The 27,249-nt window shown below is 38.9% G+C and overlaps 2 protein-coding genes across 2 annotated transcripts in view; both read right to left on the bottom strand.

Annotated features, from left to right (window-relative positions):
* The window catches only part of NLRP14 (NLR family pyrin domain containing 14), a 122,667-nt gene that overhangs the window by 37,869 nt on the left and 57,549 nt on the right, over positions 1-27,249 (bottom strand). The window lies entirely within an intron of this gene.
* RBMXL2 (RBMX like 2) lies at positions 11,618-17,442 on the bottom strand. Its single transcript, XM_024930817.4, has one exon. It carries the CDS (start codon positions 15,785-15,787, stop codon positions 14,609-14,611), a length of 1,179 nt encoding a protein of 392 aa, XP_024786585.2. The 5' UTR covers positions 15,788-17,442; the 3' UTR covers positions 11,618-14,608.

The raw sequence follows: 27,249 nt of genomic DNA, 5'->3' as shown, positions 1-27,249 counted from the left end.
TGATATCGAGGGTTGGAAAGGGGGTGAAACAATAGATATTTACAGCTAGGTGAATGATATATTGAAATTATCACATTTGGAAAGCAGTTGGGCATTGCTTAGCAATCACTCTAGGTACAGAAATACAAGGATGTTGAGAGTGGCATTGTTTATAACTGTCCCAAACTAGAAGTGATGCTGACATGTACAACCATAAAATGGAAGAATAAATTGTGTTATAGTCATGCAATGGAATACCAGATAGCAACAAAAATTAACAAATTATAACCTCATTCAAAAAAATAAATATCCCAAATAAAGTACTAATGTAAAGAAAAGGCAAAAAAGCATATATAATTCCTTTCACATAAAATTATAAAATTCAGCAAAACTATATCATATTACTTAAGAATATAACTAGGTTATTAAAATATAAAGAAAAACAAGAACATGATTTTACAAAAGTCAGGAAAGTGGTTACTTCCAGGAGGGAGAGGAGTTACATTTGGGGAGAGGCAATGAAGGACTTCTTGTGTGCTATCTTGATCTAGTTAGTGATTACACATGTGTTCACTTTACAGCTTTACTGTAAAGTGTATAAATAATTTTATGCTCTTTTATGCAGGTATGATACATTTTTCAATAAACATTAAATAGAAAACTAAGACAAAATAAATGCTACTACTAGGATGAAGACGACAGTGGAGAAGGAGCAAGAAAAGGAGGAAAGATGAGGACACACACCTCTCTAACTTGAATTGTCATAATAATTGTGGAATCCTAGCTTTAGAACACCAAGAGAATGCTCTCTGTGTTGGCTGCTCTTAGTTCTACAGTTTTAATTTTGCTTATAGGCTTCTAGATTTCTAAAATGGCAATGTAAACTTTGAGGAAATCTAAAATGTCTCCTTCTGTCAGTGTTTCAAATATTTGAAAGGAACCAACACAGTCTCTGAAAAAGCCACCTTGATTTCCTACTGATATAACAGAGACACTCCTCCATAGACATAATGAAAAATAAAAAAGATAATTGGACTGTAAAAATGCTCAGCACTGAAAAAGAGGGATCAAGCTGACAAATCCCAGCAATGTTTCACCCTCTGCCACCCCAAGTAAACTGACCTGTTTCCTAGAAAGAAAAAATCATCGAAAAATCTATAATTCACACATTCAAAAAGATTGGGGGGGACATTACGATTTATGAAACTAAAATAGAAAATTATGAAAAAAGCACAATATGAGATCAGGAAATATTTTTTCAAGACTTGAAAAGCATAGTTGCTGAATTATTTTAATGGAGTCAGCAAACAGAAGATATGTCAGGAGAAAAAATTGAGATAATGAACTAGATATAGATACATTTTAATGAAAAACTAAACCTCAAGAGAAATAACTCAGTATCACCCAATATAGACTTAACTGAGGAGAGAAAATGTTAGCAACATGGAGGACAAATCAAGAACATGGAATATGCATGTAAAGACCATCCCCAAAAGAGAAACCAACAGAAGAAAAGCAAAATCAATGAAATAAAAGATAAACATGCCTGAAACTAAAAGACTGCTTGAATTTGGGGGATGAAATGTCTAACTTCAACTAAAAGCAAATATAATTTTCTAAGAGGGCATAGCTTCATAAAAGGTGTGAATGTTAAGGATTAAAAAAATAAATTCTCACTAGAAAGAAAAGGTGAAAGGAAAAATAGTGTCCTGCTGGCCTCAGATTTCCGCACCATAACAAAAAATGCCAGTTTAGCATTGGCTAAAGAATCTTAAAAACGACAGATATACAGTAGGAACATTTTCTATTTGATCAAGCACACATTCATTAGAAAATCTGCTGAAAGATATTACCAACCATATAAGAACTCAGAAAATCTACCAACCACATTTCCATTCTTAAAAGTTATTACTGGTTCTATTTCAGCCAACCACAAAATCAATTGTTAACATTTTAACTTAATAAAAGGGAAGATGGTATTAAAAAAAAATTGGTAGTAAGTATTGAAAACAAAATTTAATCTATGTAATTTAAAAATATCCAAATGGAATTGAATGTAATTTGTCACTATTTTTGGCAGAGCATCTATAACATAAATTGTAAAAGTTTAAAATCCCAATGATTTCATTCAAAACTGCCAAAGGGAGATGGGAAGAAACTAGGAAACTGATACATTATAGTTTTCTTTTTAAAAAATGGGGTGGTGGGCAAAAATACTTTCATTCTTGACATTGAAAGCATAGGTCCTTCCTCATTTTAAAAAGTTAAATGTAAATAATCATGTTGTCAGCAAATAATTATATTTTAATATTATTTATTCCTTTACTTCCCTTTGTAACTTGCTTTTTTTCATTTTCTGACATTCTAGATCAATCATAAATTTCTCATTTCTTACTTCAGATTCCTTCTTACTATTAAAATTTCTGTCAGCTGATACCTTGAGATTGATACATTTTGCCATGTTCTACATTTGGTTTACCAAGAGTCTGTATCAAAAGCGGATATTGAATTTTTATTAATATTTCATGGGCGTCTATGGAGATGCTCATGTGACTTTTTTTTGGTCTACCAATATAAATTATTAATAAGTTTTACAAAACCACACTCCTATTTGTTCATGATATTCTTCAATACTTTGTGTGATCCAACTCTTACTATTATTTAGAATATTTTCTTACCTATATTCATGGGTAAAAAGTGTTTATAATTTTCATGTTTTCATATCTGCCAGATTTTGATAGCAAGTTTACACTGGCTTGTAAAATGAACTTAAATATTGTCTGTCTTTTAAAATATACTTCAGTGATTTATATAGCAGGGAAATTATTTTATTTTACTTATTTGCAATCTAACCAAAGTAAGCATGCTTTCAGAGAATTCTTTCACAGATTTAAAATTGCTTACATGGTTATTACCCTATTTATATATCCTACTTATCCTTGAGTCAATTTCTATGAATTATATTTTTCCATTAAAATATCTATTTTTATGGAAATCAGGGAGGAGGAACTCAGGCAGAGCTTGGCTGATAACCTTAGTTGAAGATAGAAAGACAACAGTTCAGAAGGGAAAAAAGGTGCTACCATTTGCAGGCCAGAGTAACAGAGAAAAGAGGCTGCACTAAGAAAAAACTCCAGACATCTCCAGAGAGTCCACCTAGAATATTTAGCCAAGTATTGATTCATGCAAATGTGTGAGGAAGCTATCTGAGACTGGGGAAAGAGCAACCCAAAATGATTAGGAGGAGCAGTACCTGTCCCTCACTAGGGCCAAGAATAGTGCTTGTTGCCATAGTACTGGATTAGCCCTAGATTGAGTACCGCTCCACTGCTATTTTTAATTTGATAGTTATTGTTCTGGTTAGCCAGCACTTACATCCTTAAGGAGCTGAGGACTGGTTAATTCCATCTTTCCTGGATATCTAGAAACATTTATAAAATCAAATAAGTGTTTCAGTAAAGCACACCCCTCCCGCGAGGATCCTAAATCTAGCTTTGTTGCTAATCCTTCCTAAAACAAATGAAGGACAGAGGAGTTAATCCAAATATATTAGTTATATGTGGAGTGTTTACTCCACTGGAAATAATAAAAGTAAATAGAGCAGTGTTATGACTGAGGTCATAAAATCCATTTAGTGAAAACTAATAGTACTAAACAATTTTAGTATATCAAACATTCAAATATATTTATGACTTCCTTAAATCAGAGAAATGGTGTTTCTTCAACACTTCTACAAAGAAATTCTTCAATTCAATGTTAAGTATTTTTGCAGTTCTACTGTCAAAAATATTTAACTGGACATAAAAGAGAAAACATGTAACAGTTTATGCAGATCCTACTTCACTTCTGCCTTCTTTTCAGGTTCACTTCTAGTCTTCAATTTTGCTTCTATTCCAAAGCAGAAGCGTATTTTCTGCTTCCAGGATGAAGTGTTTTCATTTGTACTCATATGTGAGTTGGATTGCAATTTCTAGTTAGTGTTTTTCTTCCTCACAAGGCTGAGAAATAAATCCTCAAAGATAGAGATCATAATTAGTGTCTCATATTTGCATTTCTGCCCTTCAGAACCATGCTCAGCCAGTAGTATATACTGGTCTATACTAAATGAGTGAACAGAAGGCTGAGGACAACGCCAAGCACACAGTGGTTCCCTGTCATGAGCCCCTTCATTCCGCCTCAACGGAACATTTTCATGGAATGACCATTTTCGTGGAAACCAGTAAGCATCTGAAAAGTGGAACTACATTTCCAGGCTGTCTAAATACCCAGAGTGATTACTTTCCCAAGAACGTTTCCCCTAATGGAAAATATAAACATTATGGTTTGTTTTCCCAGATCTCTGATTTTGATAGGGACCAACATAATTGTAGCCACTGTAGAAGGTTTAGAATCTCATACAAATACAGAATAAGGTCTACAAGAAATGGCTTATAACAACTAAATTTCCAGATACAATGGAAGGCTAAAACCACATACACTGTCTATGTATTTGTGGCCACATAATAAGACAAAACACAAATGAAAATAAGAACATTATGATGATTAAGTTCATCAGCACAAATTTGAGACTAGAGATAAAATCATATTATATATAATTTTCTGGTGTTACTGATAAAGATAGCTGATGGATAAAACAGAAGACAGTATCATCTTGTAACGGGGAAATCAGGACATCTTTCAGTTTACAATCTCATACCAGGTAGGAGTCAATGAATTGCTGCCTGTGAGGTAGTTGAAGGATTCAGGTAAGGGCATGATTAAACCAGGGAATGGAACACTGAGAATGGTTTAACCTCAAGTTATACCCTGACAACTGCCACTAGAAAGCAGCCATTGTGAAGGAAGTATGCCCCAACATTCTGACAAAGCTGAGCTTAACTCTGGATTTGATACCAAACAACACTATAGATTTTGTTTTTAAAAGCACACATATCAGTTCCAATTCAAGACTGATTGTGAGATTTCTTAATTCAAAACAACTGTCAAGTTAAGTGATAATATGCTAAGTGTAAGGAAGCTAATGGTCAAGATAATTAAAAATAGTCAGGACCCAGCAAAGAACGCCATACCAAATACCCAGGATGCCCTCATGTCCTACCCATGTATCTTTTCCATGGAGGAAGTACAAAGAGGGAGTTATAAAAAGATATTAACATATTGGATGAAACTAGATGTTGTGTGGGCTTTATCTTTGTTAAGTAATCTATACACTAATTTTTAATGTATTTCTGCTTCTCATTACATATTTTTCTATAATATGCATGCTTATTAGAGAGCGAATACTCCTTATTTATTAATTTTTCCTAAAACTTTAGGGTGAGAACTGAGCTACTTAGATTGATATCATAAAAGAGAGATCTGAGCTTTTATGCTATGGCATAAAAGAAATAAACTGCCATATTGTAAAAGGACATGTGAGAAGAGCACATGGCAAGGAATTGTGGGAGGTCCCTAGGAACTGACAGCAGCTCCATTGCTGAAAACCTGCAAGTCCTATAACCACATCATAATGAATATATGATAAATTATTCATATATATAATAAATGAATAAACTTTGAGGCATTTAGATGTAAACAAAATTTTAATCTTTAGGTAATAAAATTTATCAATATATAACTTTTGATACCTCCTTTACTGTTGGGCTTAGAAAAATTTTCCAAAACTCAATTATATAAAAACACAAATAGATCTTCTTCTAAACTTTTTGTTGTTTCTATTTTTACATTTAAAAAGTTAATCTGGCTGAGCACAGTGGCTCAGTCCTGTAATCTCCAGCACTTTGGGAGGCCGAGGCAGGCGGATCACCAGCCTGACCAACATGATAAACCCCGTCCCTACTAAAAATACAAAAATTAGCCAGGTGTGGTGGCACATGCCTATAATCCCAGCTACTCAGGAGACTGAGGCAGGAGAATTGCTTGAACCCGGGAGGCGGAGGTTGCAGTGAGCCGAGATCACACCACTGCACTCCAGCCTGGGTGACAGAGCGAAACTCCATCTCAATTAAAAAAAAAAAATTAATCCACAATTTTGCAAGTTGAAAAGAGTTCTATGGATGGATGGTGGTGATGGCAGCACAACCATGTGAATGTACTTAATGCCACTAAACTTGTACACTTAAAAATGGCTAAGATGGTAAATTTTGTCATATGTATTTTACCACACTTAAAAAAAAAGTTAAAATCCTACCTAAAAAAAGTTAATCCACCTAGAACTCATTTTGGTGTATAATGATCAAAATCATTAGGACTTTTTTCCAAAGTGGTTAGCCAATTAAATCAGCATCAGTTATTGAATTACTTTTCCCACCAATTTGAATGCTTATATATACTTGGATATACTTCTGGTCTTTTCAACTGTACATAACGTGCAGTATCTGATTATATGGGGATTTCCAGTTAAAAGCATAAGCAGCACCTAGCCTAAATCCACAGACCCTAGAGTTCAAGTTCCAAGGGCCAGGTTCAAGAAAGGAAACATAAAGCACCAATCCTTGCGCTTTTAGTGACATCTAGTGGACTGTTATCATATGGTAACTTCTGTTCCGTGTCAGGAAGCATGCTTTCCTCCACTCAGCTTCTTAATCAACTAGGGCAATTTTAAATACAAATAAAAATGCAAGCCTTAGTATGTTTAGATGGCTCTCTCCCTCCAACCTTTCTCTTCGGTCCATCTCTTAGGTGCCAAACTGCAGCTCAGATAATCACTCCCATGTTCAGAAGTTTCAATAGTTTCCATGTAAATTAGCAGAGATGGGATAGAAAATCAACAAGATGAAGACACCCCTAAAATTAATTACAAATAGAAACAAATGAACCTAGCTGTATTTAAAGTGGATAACATACACACACTAAAGAGGAGTTTCCCTGTTTCATGGAATATCTTGAAATTTTACCACCTCTGGAAAGCCTCCTCATCAGAATTAATTGGTTTGCTTAGCACATTGCCCACGCCTATTTGATAACATTTCTTGCTCTGTTTTGCATTTTAGGTAGTTTATGCAGAAAAATGTTACCCACACTAAACTATGAGTGCCTGAAGGATAAAGAGTGTCTGATTCATCTCAGATTCAAACAACCCTGATACCTTTAAAAGCTACTTTATCTGTGAACTTGGCTCTGAGACTTTAAAGGGGGTATCAGTAGTTACTCCCAGGGCATTAATCCAGCCAATACTTGTCTTTTTCCCAACTTCTTCATTTCATCTGTTTTTTTCTTACTAGTTTGACCTTGAACTGATCTCACATTATTTTACTCTCCTATTTGTTGATTCACATTCTGTGTTTCTCATTTCCCCTCTCCTGGTAATCAATCTCAAGATATGCTCTCTTAAATTAGTGTCTGTTAGTAATTCACCTGCATTCCTTCACCTTTATTTATATAGCACAAACTCCCAGCAAAAACTACCTTGATGTCAAAAGAGAATAGGTATAAGAAAATCAGTCTTCATTCACTGAGGGTTACTATGTGCTACATGCTTTTTATATATTATCTCATTTAATTTTCACAGAACTTTAGCTCTTATACATCCTTCACATCTTAGTTCAAATATCACTTACGGATGCATTCTCTAGGTGTCCTATACTATAGTGGTCCCCAAGCTTTTTGGCACCAGGGACCAGTTTTGTGGAAGACAACCTTTCCAGGGACCAGGGAGTCAGGGGAGATAGTTTTACGATGATTCAAGCACATTACATTTATTGTGCACTTTATTTCTACTACTATTACATTGTAATACATAATGAATTAATTATACAACTCACCATAAGTAGAATCATTGGAGGCCCTGGGCTTGTTTTCCTGCAACTAGATGGTCCCAACTGGAGGTGATGGGAGACAGTGACAGATCATCAACTATTAGACTCTCATAAGGAGCATGCAACCTAGGTCCCTCACATGTGCAGTTCACAATAGGGCTCATGCTCCTGTCAGAATCTAATGCTGCTGCTGATCTCAAAGGAGGTGGAACTCAGGCGGTAATGCAAGTGATGGGAGCGGCTGTAAATACAGATGAAGCTTTGCCAGCTCGTCCACCACTCAGCTCCTGCTGTGCAGCCCAGTTCCTGGCCCAGGAGTTGGGGATCCCTGTTATACTACATCAAGCTTTTAAAAATATGTCTCATAGTGCTATGTATCTCTCTTTCATAGTGCTTGTCATGGTTAAAAGGTTGCTTTTTGTATGACAATTTAACCAGTCTATCTTACCTTTTGAACACTGTTCCATGTGAGGATTAATAACGTCTACTTTGGCTCACCAATATGTCTCCATTGCTTAGCTAAGAGACAAGGATTAATTTATCCAAAACTAATCCTCAGTAGATTGGCATCCTGGAAAGGATTGGCCTTCTGCAAATTTCACTGAAAGCTGGTTTTAGCCCATTTTTAATGCAGTCAATCATGGTCAGCTGCACAGCCTGGGCCACAGTTACCCCTGCAGCTATAATGTTAGTACATTCCCAATCTTGAATGCTGATGCAGCAAGTCCTGCCTCTAGTTTGCTTTGCTTCCATACAGCTTCAATTACAAGACTTTGACTCCAGCCCTTTACCACCTTAGATAAAAGTATTTTCACAAAAAACATGTTCTTCCCAGCCCCATTTATATTCTACTGTCTCTCCCTTCTCCAGCTGTTGACTGCAAGGTTCAGTGACCCATTCTCAACCTGTCTAGGGCAGACTGATGTTATTATCAAGTCCTCAACTCCTGCAAATCCACAACCATGAGCACTGAAGTGACAGGGTTATAGCTATTTCTGCCATGACATATTGCTATTATATCCTAACCCCTAGTTATTCCAGGGTAGGGGCTGGAATCTCCTATATTATGCAACTCAAAAGCCCCACAGCCCAAATGTGGGAGTTCCTCTCCCAAAGATGAAGTCCAATCATGCTAAATCTCTGTGTATTCCCACAGAATGCATCTGGGCAACTAGCAAGTACTACTCCACTGTCTCTGTGAATCGTCCTTAATGAATATTAATCTGGCCAATAAGTATGATTGCATTCTTGTCCCTATTTTATAGATAAGGGAAAAAAACAAAGAGCAACCTGACCAAGATCATTCACTAACTGTGATCTTGGTGCTGCTTTTCTGTTTGCCTTAGTTGGCGTGATATTAGGACAGCGTTTGCCATTTGGTGGGTACTACATAAATAAAAATTAGATTCAATGAATAAATGGATAGATAGACAACCAATCTCATGAGGGGAGCACTCTTGACCCTATTTTATAGGTAAGGGGAAAAAAACACAAAGAGTAATTAAGTAACCCGACCAAGATCACAGTTGGTGAATGGTGGACACAGGATTTAAATTCAGGTCTACAAGATTACATATTACTTATTCTAAATTACTACACTCTTCAACTCAGAGATTTCTCTAGGTGCCCCAAAGCCTGAGTCAACTGTAAATAACAATAAAAACAGCTACATTTTTTAAAAATCTAGGCACTGCACTAGGCACTTTATTTCTGGGGCAAAATTGAGTCTAAGCCAATTATGCCAGAGAGCAATAACTCTAAACCCTAATAGATAAGAAGGAATCAAGCCTTTATAATAACATCAACCTGCTTTACTTCAGACTGGTTAGGAATGGGGCACTGAGCCCATGGTGGAAGTTCTGGTCCCCTCAACTGAAGAGGTGAAGAAGAAAGAGGCAGCAGAAAATGGGGACTATAAAGAGTCAAATATATCTCCAAGATTTCAAGCTGGATGAGTGCAGCTTGAGTAAATACAATTAAAACTCTCAAGTGTACTTTTTCTGAAGACTTTTGAGTATAGAAGCAATTTTACTAGGAATATAAATGATAAATTCCAAAGGAAAGTCTGTGCTACTGCTTTGCAGAATGCCGTAATACTACCACTTAATGAACCCCACTGCATTCCAGGCACTGTGCTGGGTGCTGTATATGAGTCATCTTATTTAAAACTTCCACAAATATGATGAAACTGTATTATCACCACACATGAAAAAAAGGAAGGTCTAAAGTTTTAAGAAAGTTGTCCAAGCTACATGAATAACAGAATGAGAGCTTCTGCATATGAGCAAAAGGTTCTCTCTCTACTATAACAAGCAGCCTTCAAACCTGAGAAAGCTTTACTATTTCTTCCTAATGTTTTCTCTAAAATTTTCATAATAGGTCCTCGTATTTTTTATTCCCCTTGAGCACTTTAATAAATATGATAGTGAGATGCATTCAACAAGGACATCATTGCTATGTAGTTCCTCTAATTTTCTGTGCTTGATATGTTCAATGTCACTCACAAAATATTTATCAAAATCATTTTAAAATCATTCTTAGATGTGCTACACTGTAAGAGTAATTAGCTTCAGAATAAACTTCACCACAAATAGAACATGTAGGTTCTGAAAGAAATTGCCATGAGCATTGGATATCATGTGTGCACAGCAAGAGCAACACAGCCTTATTTTGCTTGGTGAGTTCTTAAACACATTCTAAAGAGGAAAACATTTATGAGAACACAGTAACTATCCCCAGAGAGAACATTTATATGGAGGAAAAGAAGGAAAGTTACATCACTTTTAAAATAAAGGCTAAAAGGGAGAGGGCATGGAAACCACATAAAGGTTGAAAAATGTTAGAGGCCCCAGTTAGGAGGAACACTAGCAGAGAAGCCTTCTCTATCTCACTTGGCCTAAGGCAAGGGGAAAAGGGAACTATTGCCCTATGGGAAAAAAAAAAAAAATTCTACCTCTAGCACTCTTTAAGATAGTCCCAGGAGCCACAGTAGAATTCCGGTTGTGATCAGAAACAGAAGATGTTCAGCCTTCATCTTGTGGGGATTCGGTAATGCTGTCAGTTGCCACATGGACAATTTGAATACTCCTGAAACCATTTTGGAAGGAAATATGGAGGAGATGGGGTTTCAGGAGTAATCGGAGAAAAGCACATGATAGAAAATATAAAGGTTTTCACTGAGATACAAATTCCTTAAATTTTACTCAGTGGGTGAGTTCTGGAAAACATGTGATAAGCTCTCTCTCTCTCTCATCGTTATGAAAGTGATTATAAAGAGTTCTCAATTGACTAGACCTCTGGCATATTTTCCTACAAAAATATTTCCAGTAAAGAAATATTGAGACTGTTGTATTATATATGTATGAGAGATCTACAACCTTTGTATGCTATAATCTCTAAAATTAACTCACTGAACTCCAGTGAGTCTTTATTTTCCTAATGTTAATACTTTGTTTTTATTAATAGTTTCAATATTCAGGAGATTACTCTTCAGAAACAGCTTGTTGATTGGAAAACGTTTTTCATCACTATTACACTTCAAAACAGACAACAAAAGGAAAAACTGCACCTTCCTCTAAGATCTGGTTCTCAGGTATTGCCGGTTCTACCCTTGAGATGATGGTAAACAAGCTGTGGGCACAGTTCAGATAGAAAGGTTTTAAAAACTCATTTAAATAGAATAAGGCATCACCCATATTGATGAAAGAACAAAGCCAGGAGAAAGCATCATTGCCAAGATAAGAATGTTGCAGCTGAGTTTCAGCATATTAATAACAAACATTTTTCAGTAATTACATGCTGGGTGGTATGCTAAGCTCTATTTTTTAATATTAAAATTTGTATTATAAAATATTTTGAACTTACGGAATAAGAGATGCCAACGTACAGACCACAGAAATTTCAGATGTTAAACTTGTCAGTTTTGCTTCAGAGCCATCACTTTTAAAGACATAAAACGTTCAGCTAAAGTCCACTCCTCCTCCCATCTTTTTCCTTTCCTCTTAACTCTAAATATCCTGATTTTTCATGCTATCATTCAAATCCTATTTTGTTTACTATACCTATATTTATGCAATTCGCCTTTTTCACCAAATATTAATATTTTGATATTTATCATAATGATACATGTAGACCTGGCTGATTCATATTAGCTTCTACACTGAGCTTCATCATAAATCTCAGTTGATCCACTCCAGGTAGACTACTTTTGTTGTAAACATTCAAAGGGTGCTTTACTGACCAATCTTGTGCATATCTCCTTGTGAATATGCGCAAATTTCTTTAAGTCCATTCCTTGAAGTGGAATTTCTGGGTCGTAAAGTATGCATCCTCCAACTTTACTAGGCATTGCTAAAATTATCTCCAAAATGATTGTATCAATTTATACATCTATCAAAAATGTAAGTCTTTGTCCATTTTTTTCTTGTTTTTTTCTTATTATTGATTTTTAAGCATTCTTTTGGAAGTCATTTCAATGTAAATATATTCTTCCAATTTATGGCTTGAAATTTCACTTTGTTAATAGTCACTTTTATCATTAAAATACCTTAATAATAATGTGGAAAATTTTATCAATATTTTCCAAGTTTGTGCTTTTTGTCTTAAAATGGAATTCTCAACCCCACCGTGGTGTATACATTTCTTCACTTTCTTCTAAGTGTTTAAAAATTTCCTCTTCACATTTAAATCTTCAAACCATCTGGAAGGTATTTTTGTGTATGCTGTTATGGAATCTCACTTTTAACAAATAGTCTTTTTTTTTTAGAAGTTCATTTTGCCACCAATGACTTTTAAAATTACCTCTGTTGCATAATGTGACAGAAGTGGACTTGTTTCTAGGATCACAGTTTTGGTCTATTGGCCTGTCTATCCTTGTTTGCTGACATCATACAATTAAATTGCTAGAGCTTTGTAATAAGTCTTGGTATCTGTAGGATGAGTCCTTCCTAACAACTGTTCATCTGAATTGATTTGGCTTTTCTTGCTCTTTATTCCACCGTGCAAATTTGAAGATTAGCTATATCTCCCATTAGTGTCTCTTTTATAATACTTGTTTCTTAATAATTTGTTGGTGGTGAAATGAAGCTATTGATTTTTTGTGGTTGGTTTACCAAATCTTTTATTATTCCATCATTGATCAACACAAATAAATGGTGTTATTCGGGAAGAGGGGAGGGGAGCTGTGTGAAAAAAATCATGAAGTGACTTCATTTAAAGTTGTATTGTTTTTCCAAATTAATTTGATGAGGTTGAGAATAGTTTATAATAAAGTCCTCCCAACCATGAGTATATCAATCTCTTATAGTTCTTCTTTTATGTCCTTTAATAAAGATTATTTTTTTCATAAAGATCTTACATATTTTTGCTAGATTAATTCCTGGATCATTTTTTAGCTATTTCTTGCATTTGCTCTTCTGAGCCACTAGTGTGTCCTCTCCTTTAATGCACCTACTTTATTATTGTCAAAAAAAATCATGTTGTTAAAAGTTGTGTATGTGTGTTGCATTCAGATCCCTTTAAGTACTTTTTGCTGTTGTTCCCTTATCTGTTTCCTCCAGCAATTATTACACTGAACATGGGTCATCAACCTTAACCCCATCCTTCTTTCTCTGGTTGCTACAGTCCCTTGACTGTGCAATTACCTTTCTCACAGATAAATTGGGGAATCCACAGGTGCTGCATGGAAAAGATGTTTAAGAGGAAACTTACGTTCCTCTTGACAGATCTTGGAGAAAGACTCTAATCTTTTTCTGTTGAAGCCCTTCTCCCCACCTTAAAACTAGGAAACAACCCATCCAACCCCTCGACTTTTGTGGACAGGAAAACCAGCCCCTTCATGCCAGTTTGAGATCCTCAGAGGTTGAAACGCCAAGCTCTTTCAGGGATTCTCTGACCTTTGCTCCTGAGCTCTGAAGCTGCTCACTTTTGATTCCTCCACCCCTAAGGGAAGAAGCTCAACTCTCTCCACAGGACTCAGTGGCTGGCTCTAGAGCCAAAGGCAAGTAGCTTGGAGTTAGGAATGGAAGCCATTACGGTCCCCAAGTCGACCACTGGTTTATTTTCTACTTGTTTCTTAATAAATTTGTTGGTAGTGAAAATGAATGCTATCAATTGAAGGATTTTGGATGTGCTTGTTTTGTAGCTTTGTGGTTGGTTGGCCAAATCTTTGATATAGTATTCCACTGTTGTTCAAAACATAGATAGTACTTTTGGGAGTGAGGGGACAGGTGATCCTGTAGATTCCCAAAGAAAAAGCAAAAAGGCAAAACATGGCCAACATTATCCATTTACTTTTCAGATTTACTGAGTGAAAATAATTTTCTTTACATAAACATTTGATCTAAATCACTTTTGTTGTTGTTGTTGCTGGTTGTTTGCTTTTTAATACTGGAAACAAAGATTCAGTTTGAAAGATACCCTGAAATCTTAAGAGTAGCATACACCAATCCCTCCCACTCTCCACCCAAAATCTAGTTGGTTTAAATGAGCAGAATGATCCATTTTTCCATTTTAGGTGAGCAGATGTTTATCAAAGATCTTAGAACTGTTTGCCTCATTTATCAAGAAAATTTACAAGGGAAGAAGCCATTAATCGAATTTCTACTTGTAAATGTAAGAAGACTAGTACTCAGGTTCATATACTTTTAACAGGAGCTTGTTGAAAGAAACGTTAACAATTCCAAAACTAAACTAAACGAATTTTAAGTTTTTTCTCCCAAAAGCATAAAAATGCAGACGATCTTAACAGGAAATTCTTAAAAGGTAAAAACAACTCTTCCTTGTACTAGTCCTTGGGTAGTTACCATACAACAGGTTCTTCTTTTTTGTTAGTTTCTTTGAAAAGGGATTTTTGGTCCCAAGTCTGTTCCTGCTTAGTATCTGCTCCGGCCTCCTCCTCTCTCCAAGCGGCCTCCTAGACGGCCTCCGCCCCTGGGCACCCTGCAGCCTGACCGGCTGTAAGAATCACGCTGGGGAGGGCAGCCCCTTTCCATGGACAGAGAGAGCCCACGATCTGGTCTGCCCACCCGGTGTCGGCCCCTCGAGTAGCGGTCGCTCCGGCCATAACTGCTGCTGTAACTGTCGCGGCCGCCGCTGTAGGCATCGGGTGAGTAGCCCCGGTACTCCTCGTAGCGGCTTCCTCCTCCGTAAGATGGCGGTGTCCCCCGTCCTGGGGCGGCGCCGCGCAGGTCTCCGTAGCTCTCAAAGGGCTCTCGATGGGAGCCTCTGCTCAGATGATCCCCGTAGTCACGGTCGCGACCTCCGTAGCCATCTCGGTCGTTGTAGCCTCTCAAGGGACAGTCGTCCCGGACACTGGAGTGGCCGTAATCGCGGTGGGTGTACTCCCCGGGCGAGGGGGCAAAACCCCGGGGTTCGCGGTAGTCTCGGCTCGAGTAGCCGTCTCTGGACGAGTAGCCCTCATCCCGCGGGCCCAGGTAGGGGTCGCGGCGCGGGGGCAGCGGCTCCCGGCGCGGTGGGCCTGAGTAGCCGTCTCGCCCCCGCACGGCCAGGGCCCTCCCGCGCATTCCACCGCCACTGCTGCGAGCCGGGCCCGACGGCGCGGCCCTCTTGGGGGGTGGGCCGACCCTGCGCGGCGGCGGCCCACGCTTCATGGGCATCGGGGCCCTGGAGGGCCGCAGGTCGAAATCCCCCGCGTAGCCGCCATCATCATCGGGCCCGCCCCGGGATGGGGAACGCCGCGGGCCGCCGCCACCCCCGCGGGTTCCGCGCAGGAACCTCGGGCGACCGCGGCTGCGGGGAGGCGGCGGGCCCCGCCGGCTGCTCTCGAACGCCGGTTTGGTGGCCTGGGCCACCTTGATGGCCTTACCATCCAGGGACTTGCCGTTCATGTCTCTGGCGGCGGCCTTGGCGTCTGCGGGGCTTTCAAAGGTGACGAACGCGAAGCCCCTCGACTTGTTGGTTTCTCGGTCTTTCATCAGGAGCACCTCGACGATGCGGCCATACTTGCCAAACTCGGCTTCGAGGGCTTTCTCGTCGGTTTCGAGGTTGAGGCCCCCAATGAACAGCTTCCCCGGGCGATCCGCTTCAACCATGTTTGCCGGTCGAACGGTCGGTCAGTGGCGGTGGGAGGCGGTGAGGCGGTGGGAGGCGGTGAGGCGGCGCCAGTCGCAGCCTTCGAGCTCGCTCGTCGAGGGCGGCTCCTACTGGTCAGGCGGCGCGTAGTCGCCGAGTCCACGGAACCGCAGCCTGAGCCCCGCCGCAGGGCGCGCCCCTACTGCCTGTGATTGGTCGGCTGTTTCCAGAGGGCCGATTCGCCGTCGGGAAAGTCGGCAGTTTTGTGTCTCCTTTTCAGTCTTTAACTTCCTGTTCACTTGACCCGGTCTTAACGGCTTTAATGGCCTCCTGAAAGCTCAGGGAAAAGCCGTTAGGTGGAAAAAAATTTTTTTCTATTAGTTTTAATGAGAATAATTGTAATGATCCCAAACCTAAGCTACCCAAACCATTTTCAAACAGAAAAAAATAGTATGAATTTTTTAAATTATTACTAAAATTATTAAGTTAAAAATCATTTTTCAATTATTGAAAAATAGAGTAATAACAGTTTACAAGTTTAAATTTTACCTTACTGATCTTTTTAAACTAATCAGCTTTTAGCCTTGTCTATCCTCTGTTTTGATTTTATTTGGTGCTATTGTCTTTATTCTTTCTACATTTATTGGATTTATTGTTTGTATTATTTTGTTCTAATTTTTTAAATAAGACAGCACATTAAGAGTTTAAAAAATGTTTCTTCTAATTGTTATATTTAAGGTTAAAACTTATTCTCTATGCACTGGTTAATATCATGCCTTGAGCTGTAATATATGTTGTTTTCATTGTTGTTCAGTTCCTAAGATTTTCTCATTTTTGTTATTTCCTTTTTGGACCATGTATTAAAGAAGTATGTTTGTAAATTTTCAAACATATGTATCTGTTGGTTATTTTTTAATATGCTCTGTACGATATCCATTGTTTTTCATTGAGACTTGCTTTGTGACCTAATATGGTGTAATTAATGTTCCATATATACTGAGCAGAAAGTGTATTCTCTAAATGTTGGACAAAGTTCTTTCTTATTTTCTGATATTTAAATCTTCCCTTTTCTAACTTATTTTTTATTTGATAGAATTGCCAAACACTGGAACTGTCTTAAAATTTACCATAATTGTGGATTTGTAAATTTCTCTTTGTCTTTACGTCTGGTTTTTGCTTCATGTAATTTAAAGTTATATTGTGAGATATATAAAAATTGAGAATTGCTACGTATTTCTGGTGAATACCTTTTTTATGTAATGATCCTCATTATTCGTAAAAACCTTTTTACCTTAGTCCATTTTGTGTGATGCTTATATCTTTCGGTACTTTTGCAATTTCTTCCTAAATCTTTGCTATCAGCCAGACCTTTCCTTCTTCCTTTTTTCCATCTTTCTTGCCTTTTCTTGTAGTAAGTGATTTGTCTTTGTTTCTTTTTCCTCCACTATGGAAGAAGTTATGCCTTCTATTTCTACTTTTTCAAATGACTGCCCTTAATGTTTTTATTGAATGCTAACTTAAAAATGCTAAGTTTATAAATTTACTTATAAAATCAAGTTTACTGCTTAATTTTACATGTGTATATCCATGTAACCATGACCCACATTAAAATCTATAACATTTCCATCACTCCAGAGGGTTCACTTGTGCCACTTATTAATCAAACCTAACTGAGATATGCTCTCCTGGCACAATAAGACCAGATAGCCACACTGAGGTTTGCAGCAGGAAAAAGGAGGGCATTTATTTGCAGGGCTCCAAGCAAGGAAGACCAGGCAGCTACTCTTAAATTCTGACCTCCTTGATGGCTTACAGGTAAAGGTTTTTAAAGGAAAATGTAAATTTCAGGAAAGCAGAAGTTACAGACAAAATCATAAGTCAATACATGGAGGTTACACATTGGTATTGGCCCAAAGGAGAGATATCTCTTGAAGTGGGGGGCTTACAGGTCATAGGTAGATTCAAAGATTTTCTGATTTGCAGTTGGTGAAGGAAGAGAATTTGCAGTCAGCAGAAAAGAATGAGCTTTGGCTCCTGAGTGTGACTCCATCCAGGCCCCTCAGGAAGATATTTAGAACAAACAATGGTTGTCAGAGTTTAGTCCCCAGTTCCCTCTTATCTGAGGTCTACCTGTCTGTGGAATTGTTTGGTGGGATCTGGGTTTCTGAAAGACAACTCAGGGACATATGTTAAGACATTATATTTAGTGTCTATAGGGGAACAAAAAATCTCCTGGCTCTTAACTTCCATGGTTATTGTTTTAGGTTCCTATTACTTTCTTGCTTATCAAGTTCCTTATTCATTTAAGGAATCTGATGAAGTTCCTTAACTTCATTCCTCAGGGCTAGCTAGATGCATGGAATTTCCTTTAAAGGAACTCCAGATTTTCCTTTATTTCCATATTTGTGGGAGAGGGGTTGCAGAGGCCCCTAAAACAGGGTCTCTGCTCTGCAAAAAATGATAGGATCAAGATCAAAGTTTGGGTGAAAATTGGAGGGCTTACACAGGCTTTATGTGAAATGATTGTGTCTCTTTTACCTGAATGTATTCTGGGAATGGATACTGTGTCTGACTGGGGAATGTTTCCCTACCTAGTGCTATAAAACACAAGGCATATAAATTCTGCCTTTAAGCAATATTAATTATATTTGCTAAATAGAAATGAACAAGATTGTTGAAGCCCACACAGTATAGAATAAAACCTGAAGTGCTAGGATGCACAAATTCTGTGTATAGTGGACCTGTGTGGAGGGTAGATTAGGGCTTGTGGCAAAAGCCTGGAGGGCCTTCCAGCAACAGCTACAGGTACTTTGAAGTGGAGAATTTACATCTGAGTCAATTACTAGCTCAATCTCGGACATTAATTGAAACTTCCCCATGACTGAAGAAAATGTAATAATCTTATTATCTTATATCAATTAGGATAGTTATTGTCAAAAGCACAAAAAGAATAAGTGTTGGTAAGGATGTGGAGAAATTGGAACCCCTGTGTAGTGCTAGTGGGAATATAAAATGGTACAGCCACTATTAAAAACAGTATGACAGTTCTTCAAAAAATTAGGAATAGAATTACCATAGGATTCAACAACACTATTTCTGGATATATAACCAAAAGATTTGAAAGTAGGTTCTTAGATATTTGTACACCCACACACATAGCAACAGTATTCACAACAGCCAAGAAGTGGGAGCAATGCAAGCGTCCATTGACAGATTAATTAATTTAAAAATGTAGCATAGTCAGCCCTCCATATCTGTGGGTTCTACATTTATGGATTCAGCCACCTGAGGATCAAAAATATTTCACAAAACACTGTGTATGTACTGAACATGTACAGACTTCATTTTCTTGTCACTATTTCATAAACAATACCTTATAAAAACTATTTCTGTAGCATTTACATTGTATTAGGTATTATCAGTAATCCAAAGATGATTTAAAGTATATGGGAGAATATGTACAGGTTATATGCAAATACTACATAATTTTATATCAGGGACTTAGCACCCCTGGATTTTGGTATCCTTGGTGGTCCTGGAACCAATTCCCCGTAAATACTGAGAAACTATTCTATATACACATAATAAAATATTATTTAGCCTTAGGGAAGGAAATTCTGACATATACTACAACATGGATGAACCTTAAGGACATTATGCTAGGTGAAATAAACCAGTCACAAAAAGACTAATACTGTATGATTTTACTTATATGAGGTGTCTAGTTAAATTCATAGAGACAGAAAGTAGAATGTAGTTGCCAGGGGCTAGGAGGGGAAAATGAAGAGCTGTTGCTTAATGAGTACAGAGTTTCAGCTTTGCAGGATGAAAAAGTTCTGGGGATTGGTTGCACAACAATATGAATACACTTAACACTACTAAACTGGCTAAGATGGTGAACACAATGTTGTATGTATTTTACCACAGTAAATACGAATAAACCTAACACTACCAGACAGGTTAAGATGGTGAACACCATGTTATATGTATTTTACCACAGTAAATATGAATATACTTAATACTACCAAACTGGTTAAGATGGTGAACACCATGTTACATGTATTTTACCACAGTAAATATGAATACACTTAATGCTACCAAACTGGTTAAGATGGTGAACACAGTTATATGTATTTTACCACAGTTTAAATTTTATTGAAATACAGAGTTTTTCCCCTCACCAACCAATTCTCCAGCTCCTGGACACCAACTGGGTGTCCTACAATTCAATTTTGACACTAACTACCTGAAGTATTGCAGACCTCAAAGGGCTTATTTCTACAAGATTACCCCCAACTTCAGACACCAGTCACAAGAAGTGGATCCCCAGATGACCTACACTTCTTATCCGACTTGGCTACAAATTGGGGATTCCCACAACCCTCTCCTTGGGTTTGATAATTTACTATGATATCTCACAGAAATCTGGAAAACACATTTCCGGTTTATTATAAAGATTATGATAAAAGATACAGATGAACAACAGATGAAGATATACATAGGTCAAGGTCTGGAAGGGTCTGGAGTGTAGGGGCTTCTGACCCATGAAGCTGGAGTGAGCCACCCTTCTAGCAAGTGAATGTGTTCACCAACCTGGAAGCTCTCTAAAGCCAGCCTTTTCGGGATTTTTATGGAGGCTTCATGACACAGACACAATTGATTAAGTCAATCTCTAGCCCATTTCCCCTCCCTGGAGGATGGGGTGTGAGGCTGAAAATTCTCCACCTCTAATCATGGCTTGGTATTTCTGGTGACCAGCGGCCATCCCAAAGCTATCCAGTAGCCCGCCAAGAGTCACCTCAATAAAACAAAGCGTACTCCTATCTCCCAGGAAGTTCCAAAGGTTTTAAGACCTGTGTCAGTCACTGCGAGCAGAAACAAAACATATTTCTTATGTCAAAATAGGAATACACTACTGGAGGAGCAGGTAGACTCTTTTCCCCAGGACTGACTTTGGAATATTGTGAGGAGGTGCCAAATTCTATACTATGGATAGTACCCTGTGAATAGTTCTCAAATGACTAGCAGAAAGTTGTTTGGTTTATAAATAGCAGTTTCAAAGTGAATGGACAGCATCCTATTTGGAAGGCCACCTCTATGTTTGAAGAACATAAAAACAAACCAGTTTGATGGGCAACATTATGTGCTATTTTCCTTATAGTGATGGAAGAATTGAACAAAGACAAAAATCCCCCGCTTGAGATTTTACTGCTTTGTGGATGGTGACCAATGGCCTGACCATGTGGCCAGACAGACAGCAATGTAAAACTGCCTATTAAAGGCATACCCATAGGAAAATCAGTAAGAGAATTTGGGGAGGAGTGCATTAAGGTAGAACACATTGGTACCCAACAGAAGAATCCATTTGTAGGTTCAGCAGGTGACTGCAATTGACCAGTAGATATCCCAGTATGCTTGCTTGAAGTAGCCACCTGGGTCCATGAAATGAGTGGACACTGGGGGCCTGCAGCAATGTAAAGATGGATGAACTCTAGACATATTCCTCTTGCACCTCTGAAGCACAAAATACCACTAAAAACTGTTTTGCCTTCTGAAAATAAGAGACAGACACTGCAGATGGCTGTGTGTCAACAGTCCCTGGGAGAAGACCCTGAACAAGCTGGTAGGTGGGACTGATGCTGGCTATGAGGGGGTCTTGATGGGAATAGACACTGGACTTGGCTTTCCTTACCATGTGATAGATGCAACTATTCAGAGACCTGTCAAAGAATCGGAATAGAAGATATTGCATCAATTTGGACTACCAAGTAACATTTCATCAGACCGAGGAACACCTCTCACAATCTATAATTTCAAGAATTGGCAGAGAGATATTTTCCTCAGAGTAATATAATAATTCAGTAGAGAATTGGAATGGGCATTTGAAACATTGGTTGCCTAAAATGGGAGAATATAAAAGCATGAAGAGCTGGCTTACATGCCTTTGCAAATGTGTGCACACACTCAGCAACAAGGAGACAAGCATCTCCTAGATAGATTCCTGGTTTTCTGGTAGATCAGCAGGATAGGGAGTGGGAGAAGATGCTGGTATGACTATGCAATTTCTCCCACAGGGAAGATGACTGATGACTATACTTTCTTCTTTCTTCCCCGTGTCACTTCAACTTTGTTTTTCCTACTTCATGGTCACAGGCTCAAGGCTGCAACTGCAAGTGCTGAAGGCAGTGATGATTCCTAAACAATAAAGTATAGCTCTATTCTAAACTTTATGTCAGAATTCCGACAGGCCTGATGGGTCAGATTGTGCCTTCACCTCATCTAGAAATACTGGGATTGACCGTGAACACAATTATATGTCTAATGGTAAAAATAGCCCATTTCTATAACTATGTAACACTACCTATGTGAATGGTAGTGGGCTGATGGAGAGGTACTTGCTAGATTAGTATTGCTGCCTGCAATTAGACCAGCACAGTGGCTGAACCTAATGTCCCTTCCAAAGGTGGAAAAATTTGTATAAATGGAGAGAAGGAGAAATAGTAGATGAGGATAATGCAACAAATAAATGGGTTCTGTAATGACGGAAACTCAATAGTACTTTAACACCTTGAAAGAGGCTCAGAGCAAAAGATGTTATTATCTTTTACTCAGTTATATCTGATGCCTCGAAGGGTGAAACCATCTATTGCTGACACCGCTCCTGCTATTGGAACTAGGCAGGATCAAATGAAAGCCTGCAAACTGGAGTGGCCTCATCCCAGGAGACATTTTCATGAAATATGATAATAGACTGAACTAATTATTAAGAACTGAATGGGACTCTAGTAATATGCCAGCATCTTTCGACTTTATTTTTTAGTTACATCTACCATAATGTAATATTGTTTTACACTTGCGTTGTTGGTAAAAATTATAATACCAATATCGATAGTCAAATGAATTGGAAAAAAAATGAGTTAAAAGCCTCCTATTCCTATACCACACTCCTTCCTCAAAATGTTGCTCAGACAGATGATCCTTTTGCTATAAAGAATCCATGGTCAAAGACCAAGGGGTATCCTGTGATGTAACAAAAATATATATATTTGGTTCTTGTCCTGGTTCCTGGTACAGACCTTCTAAAACCCTTGGAGACTCCTGAGTGGTAGGACTGTCTTTTGTTATCCATAAAGAGCCCCTTTGACCATGCCTGAGTTTATGCTAATGACGTGATTCATAGTGGGGGCCCTAGATTACTGTAGGATGGGGGCTGTTCACCAGAGAAACAAACTCTGTGAATGGAGGGTCAGAACTTTAGCCCTACCTCCCACCCTGACTTCCAGAGACAGGAGAGGCACTAGAGGTTGTGTTTAATCACTGATGGCCAATCATTTAATCAGTCACATCTATATAATGAGATCTCATATAAAAACTCCAAGCACCGGGATTTAGGGAATTTTTGAATTGATAAACACATGGATGTGCTGGGAGGGTGGCATGCCACAGAGGGCATGGAAACTGTACACTTTTCCCCCTTCCTTGCCTTATGTACCTCCTCATCTGGATGTTCCCTCCTATCCTTTATAATAAACTGTAATCACAAGTGTATAGAGCACCCTCGACATAACTAACTCCATCTTAGAAAAAGACTCCTCTTTATATTTCATAGGATACTTTGCCAACAAGGATAAGATGTTTTGTTTAATAAACAAATTAAAAAAATAAAGATGGCATCCAATAACATAAAGACACAAACAAGAACTCTTCCACTATCAGTTCTCATCAGAGGACTCTGTGACTATAAAAGATTAGCCTTTCAGCAGCTCAAAATGCCCATCTTGGGTGATACTATCTTGCAGTCAAAGACTCTGCCTTGCAAGACCAACAGACCACCCAGACCACTTGGCTCAGACCAGGATTCTGTCTTCTTCACTTTCCCTGGACTGATTCATTAACCGTTTCTCCTATCTGACAGAGCAGGAGCATCACCATTTGGGACAAGGCCCTAATTCTAAAGTTCACCTTAATAAAAAAAACCACCTAAATCCAAAGGGCATCAGCCTAATGGCTAAGGTCAGCATGACCATAAACCACAAATAACATCTCCAACCAGAAACATTTCAAACTCCTCCCTAACCAAAGACATGCTAGCCCCTAGATAAGACCCCTCCGGCCAGGAAGATGCCAGCCTCGAGATAACTCCGCTCTGGGCCAGAAAGATTTCTGTCCCAAGACAACCTCCCCTCCTAACTGAGAGATTCCAACCCCACCATAAACTTCTCCACACACATAAACATTCCAAGCTCGTGATAAGCCCCCTCACCCTAAAACCAATATATACTCTTAGTCTGTAAGAGAAAGTGATCCTGACCACAATCGGCCAGGAGCACCTCTCATGTTTTAACTAAAGAAAACCTGTCTTTGACTGCCAAGCCGTGTTTCGTGTTTCTTTCCTCTTTAAGTCTTACACTATCTCTTTTTCCCCTTGGTGATAAATATTATTTTGCTTTTGTGGAATGTTTAACATATAACATTTGAATATTGGTTAAGCACACTGCTATGTATGATATGTCATATTGACTGACTTGTGGAGTGGCTTGAACCTGTGTGACCATAGCTCTGGCTAGGGAGTAAACAGGAAGTACTATGGAGAATTGTCTCTGTGGGAACTCCAGGTGGCATTTGTGATTGAAATAGCATCAATAAAAGCCTGACATTGTGGAAAGACACAAACATGCATGGACCTGGTTATTTCTAATCTTGCATTGGTCACGACAAAATGTATAGTACTTTCTTGAGTTCTGTGAATGGTTGTAATGAATTATTGAATCTGAGGGCATCGTAGGAACCCCCAAGTTGGCTAGGAGACTACTGTAGTAATCAAGGATAGATAGTATATCATTTTCCAACAACAATTCTTAATTTTCTGACACCAACCATGTGTCCTACAATTCTATTCTGACACTAAGTACCAGGAATTAGTGCAGACCCACACTTTAAGGGCTTAGTCCCAATAAGGCTGCCCTCACTTCAGATGCCAGCTGCAAATGGGGTCCCCAGGATACCTAAACAGTTGCCAAGTTGTTAAATACGTAAGAAATTCTTCTTCAAAGGTTTAGCTTGCTGAAGTTTCCTTGTCCTTTGTTCTCTGCTTTCAAAGCCAGACTTCCTTACTCTCTGTGTTCCCCCTGCCCTGGTAAACAACCTTCCCGCCAGTCCTTATCTATACAGCCCACATTCCACATCTGCTACCCATGCTGTGAATTACCCCTCCTATCGCAATGGCTTCTCCCACTGACACTGATCTTCCTGCCTTCCCGCCAGTGTAACCGCATTCCTGCACTTTTCAAGTTAGCCAATCGGGTTCAGCTTAGATTGTGGGGTCCAACCCTAGCCAATGGGGGAAAGACACAGAAGCAGAAGCTGCATTAGAGATAATAAAAACCCCTGCTTTCCTTTGTTCTATGTGCTCTTGCCCTTGCTCCATACGTGAGATGCACACTTCTGCAGAAGTAAATTTGCCTTGCTGAGAGACCCTTTGTCCTTTGTCTCAGTGCTAGTTCTTCTTTGTGGCACCGAGCATTTGTTTCCAACACAAGCCAACTGCAATGAAGAGGTTCTAACATATATGGTCTTCAAAAATTCTAACACCCATGGTCTAGACTACTTATTTTGAAAAATTATTAAGTAATATTTTAATGTATACTTATAATACTCGAAATTGCAAAAATACAATTGATGAATATGTGTTTATACACTGTTCTCTATGTGACCATGATAAAGAACGATTACTTTTTATTCCTTTTACAACTAATGGCAGAGAATTGTGGTAGATCTGAATGACGAGTGAAGGTGTGAATATTGGTGAACAAAGAAGAGTACACCAAAGGAATGAGAACCAGGCAAAGAGGGGGCATTCTCTACAGAGTATCTTACTGGCTACATTGGCCTCCATATCCTCCAATAGAGTAACTGGAACAGGTAACTCTAGATGGGAATTTAGGGGGCAGAGAAGCTCCAAGATGAAGAAGATAAATGTATCCACCATAGAGAAAGAGAAAAAGGAATCATCTTCTTCCTCTGGTCCCCCAGAAAATCTGCACAGGGCTATGTCCTGACAAGGAAGAGTTGGAGAATGCAAAGAATTGTCTTGCAAATCCCTGTCTCCTCAGGGTATAAGTCCCTAAGACAATTATATGAGACTCTTTCCAACTAGAAAGGTCAGGGAAACTTCCCTGCAGCAGAACGAAGTGCCTGTGGCCTGGGACCCTTACTTTGTTCCTGCTATCTTCAGGGATTGAGTTCTGGTTCAATGGTCCAGACATGTGGAGCAACCCCATGGCTCTATACTATCCCACAATTCTTCAGTAGTAGGGAAGGAGACTCCCAATTTGGATACCTCCTTGTTTTTAAAAGATTTAATCTATTTTTTTTTTTTGAGACGGAGTGTCACTCTTGTCACCCAGGCTGGAGTGCAATGGTGCGATCTTGGCTCACTGCAGCCTCTGCCTCCCGGGTTCAAGCAATTCTCCTGCTTCAGCCTCCCAAGTAGCTGGGATTGCAAGCACCCACCACCATGCCCGGCTCTTTTGTATTTTTAGTAGAGACGGGGTTTCACCATGTTAGCCAGGGTGGTCTCAAACTCCTGACCTCAGGTGATCCACTCGCCTCGGCCTCCCAAAGTGCTGGGATTACAGGTGTGAGCCACCATGCCCAGCCCTCTAATTTCTTTAAAATGTAATTTAATCTAACTCAATTTTTTTGCTTTTTTTTTTTTTTTTTTGAGACAGAGTCTCGCTCTTTCGCCCAGGCTGGAGTGCAGTGGTGCTATCTGGGCTCACTGCAAGCTCCGCCTCCCAGGTTCACACCATTCTCCTGCCTCAGCCTCCTGAGTAGCTGGGACTACAGGCGCCCGCCATCATGCCCGGCTAATTTTTTGTATTTTTAGTACAGACGGGGTTTCGCCATGTTAGCCAGGATGGTCTTGATCTCCTGACCTCGTGATCCACCCGCCTTGGCCTCCCAAAGTGCTAGGATTACAGGCATGAGCCACCGCACTCAGCCTAATTCAATTTTTAAACTTAATTTCATCCAATTTATTTTTTAAATTATGGTAAAAATGCACATAAAATTTTCCATCTTAGTCATTTTTAGGTGTATAGTCCAGTAGTGTTAAGTACATTCACATTGTTGTGCAAACACTCTAGAACTCTTTGTCTTGCAAAACTGAAACTCTATACCCATTAAACAACCCCAGTGTCCCCCCCACCCCACCTCCAGACCCTGGCAACTACCATTCTTCTGTCTCTATAAATTTGACTACTGGGAACCCCCTCTGATATGGTTTGGCTGTGTCCCCACCCAAATCTCATCTTGAATTCTCACATGTTGTGGGAGGCACCCAGTGGGAGGTAACTGAATCATGTAGTCAGGTCTCTCCCATGCTGTTCTCATGATAGTGAATAAGTCTCATGAGATCCGATGGTTTTAAAAAGAGGAGTTTCCCTGCACAAACTCTCTTTTCTTTTCTATAGCCATGTGA

The sequence above is a fragment of the Pan paniscus genome, chromosome 9 (assembly GCF_029289425.2).
Source record: "Pan paniscus chromosome 9, NHGRI_mPanPan1-v2.0_pri, whole genome shotgun sequence".
NCBI lineage: Eukaryota > Metazoa > Chordata > Mammalia > Primates > Hominidae > Pan > Pan paniscus.
This window is presented reverse-complemented; position numbering and strand designations above follow the sequence as displayed.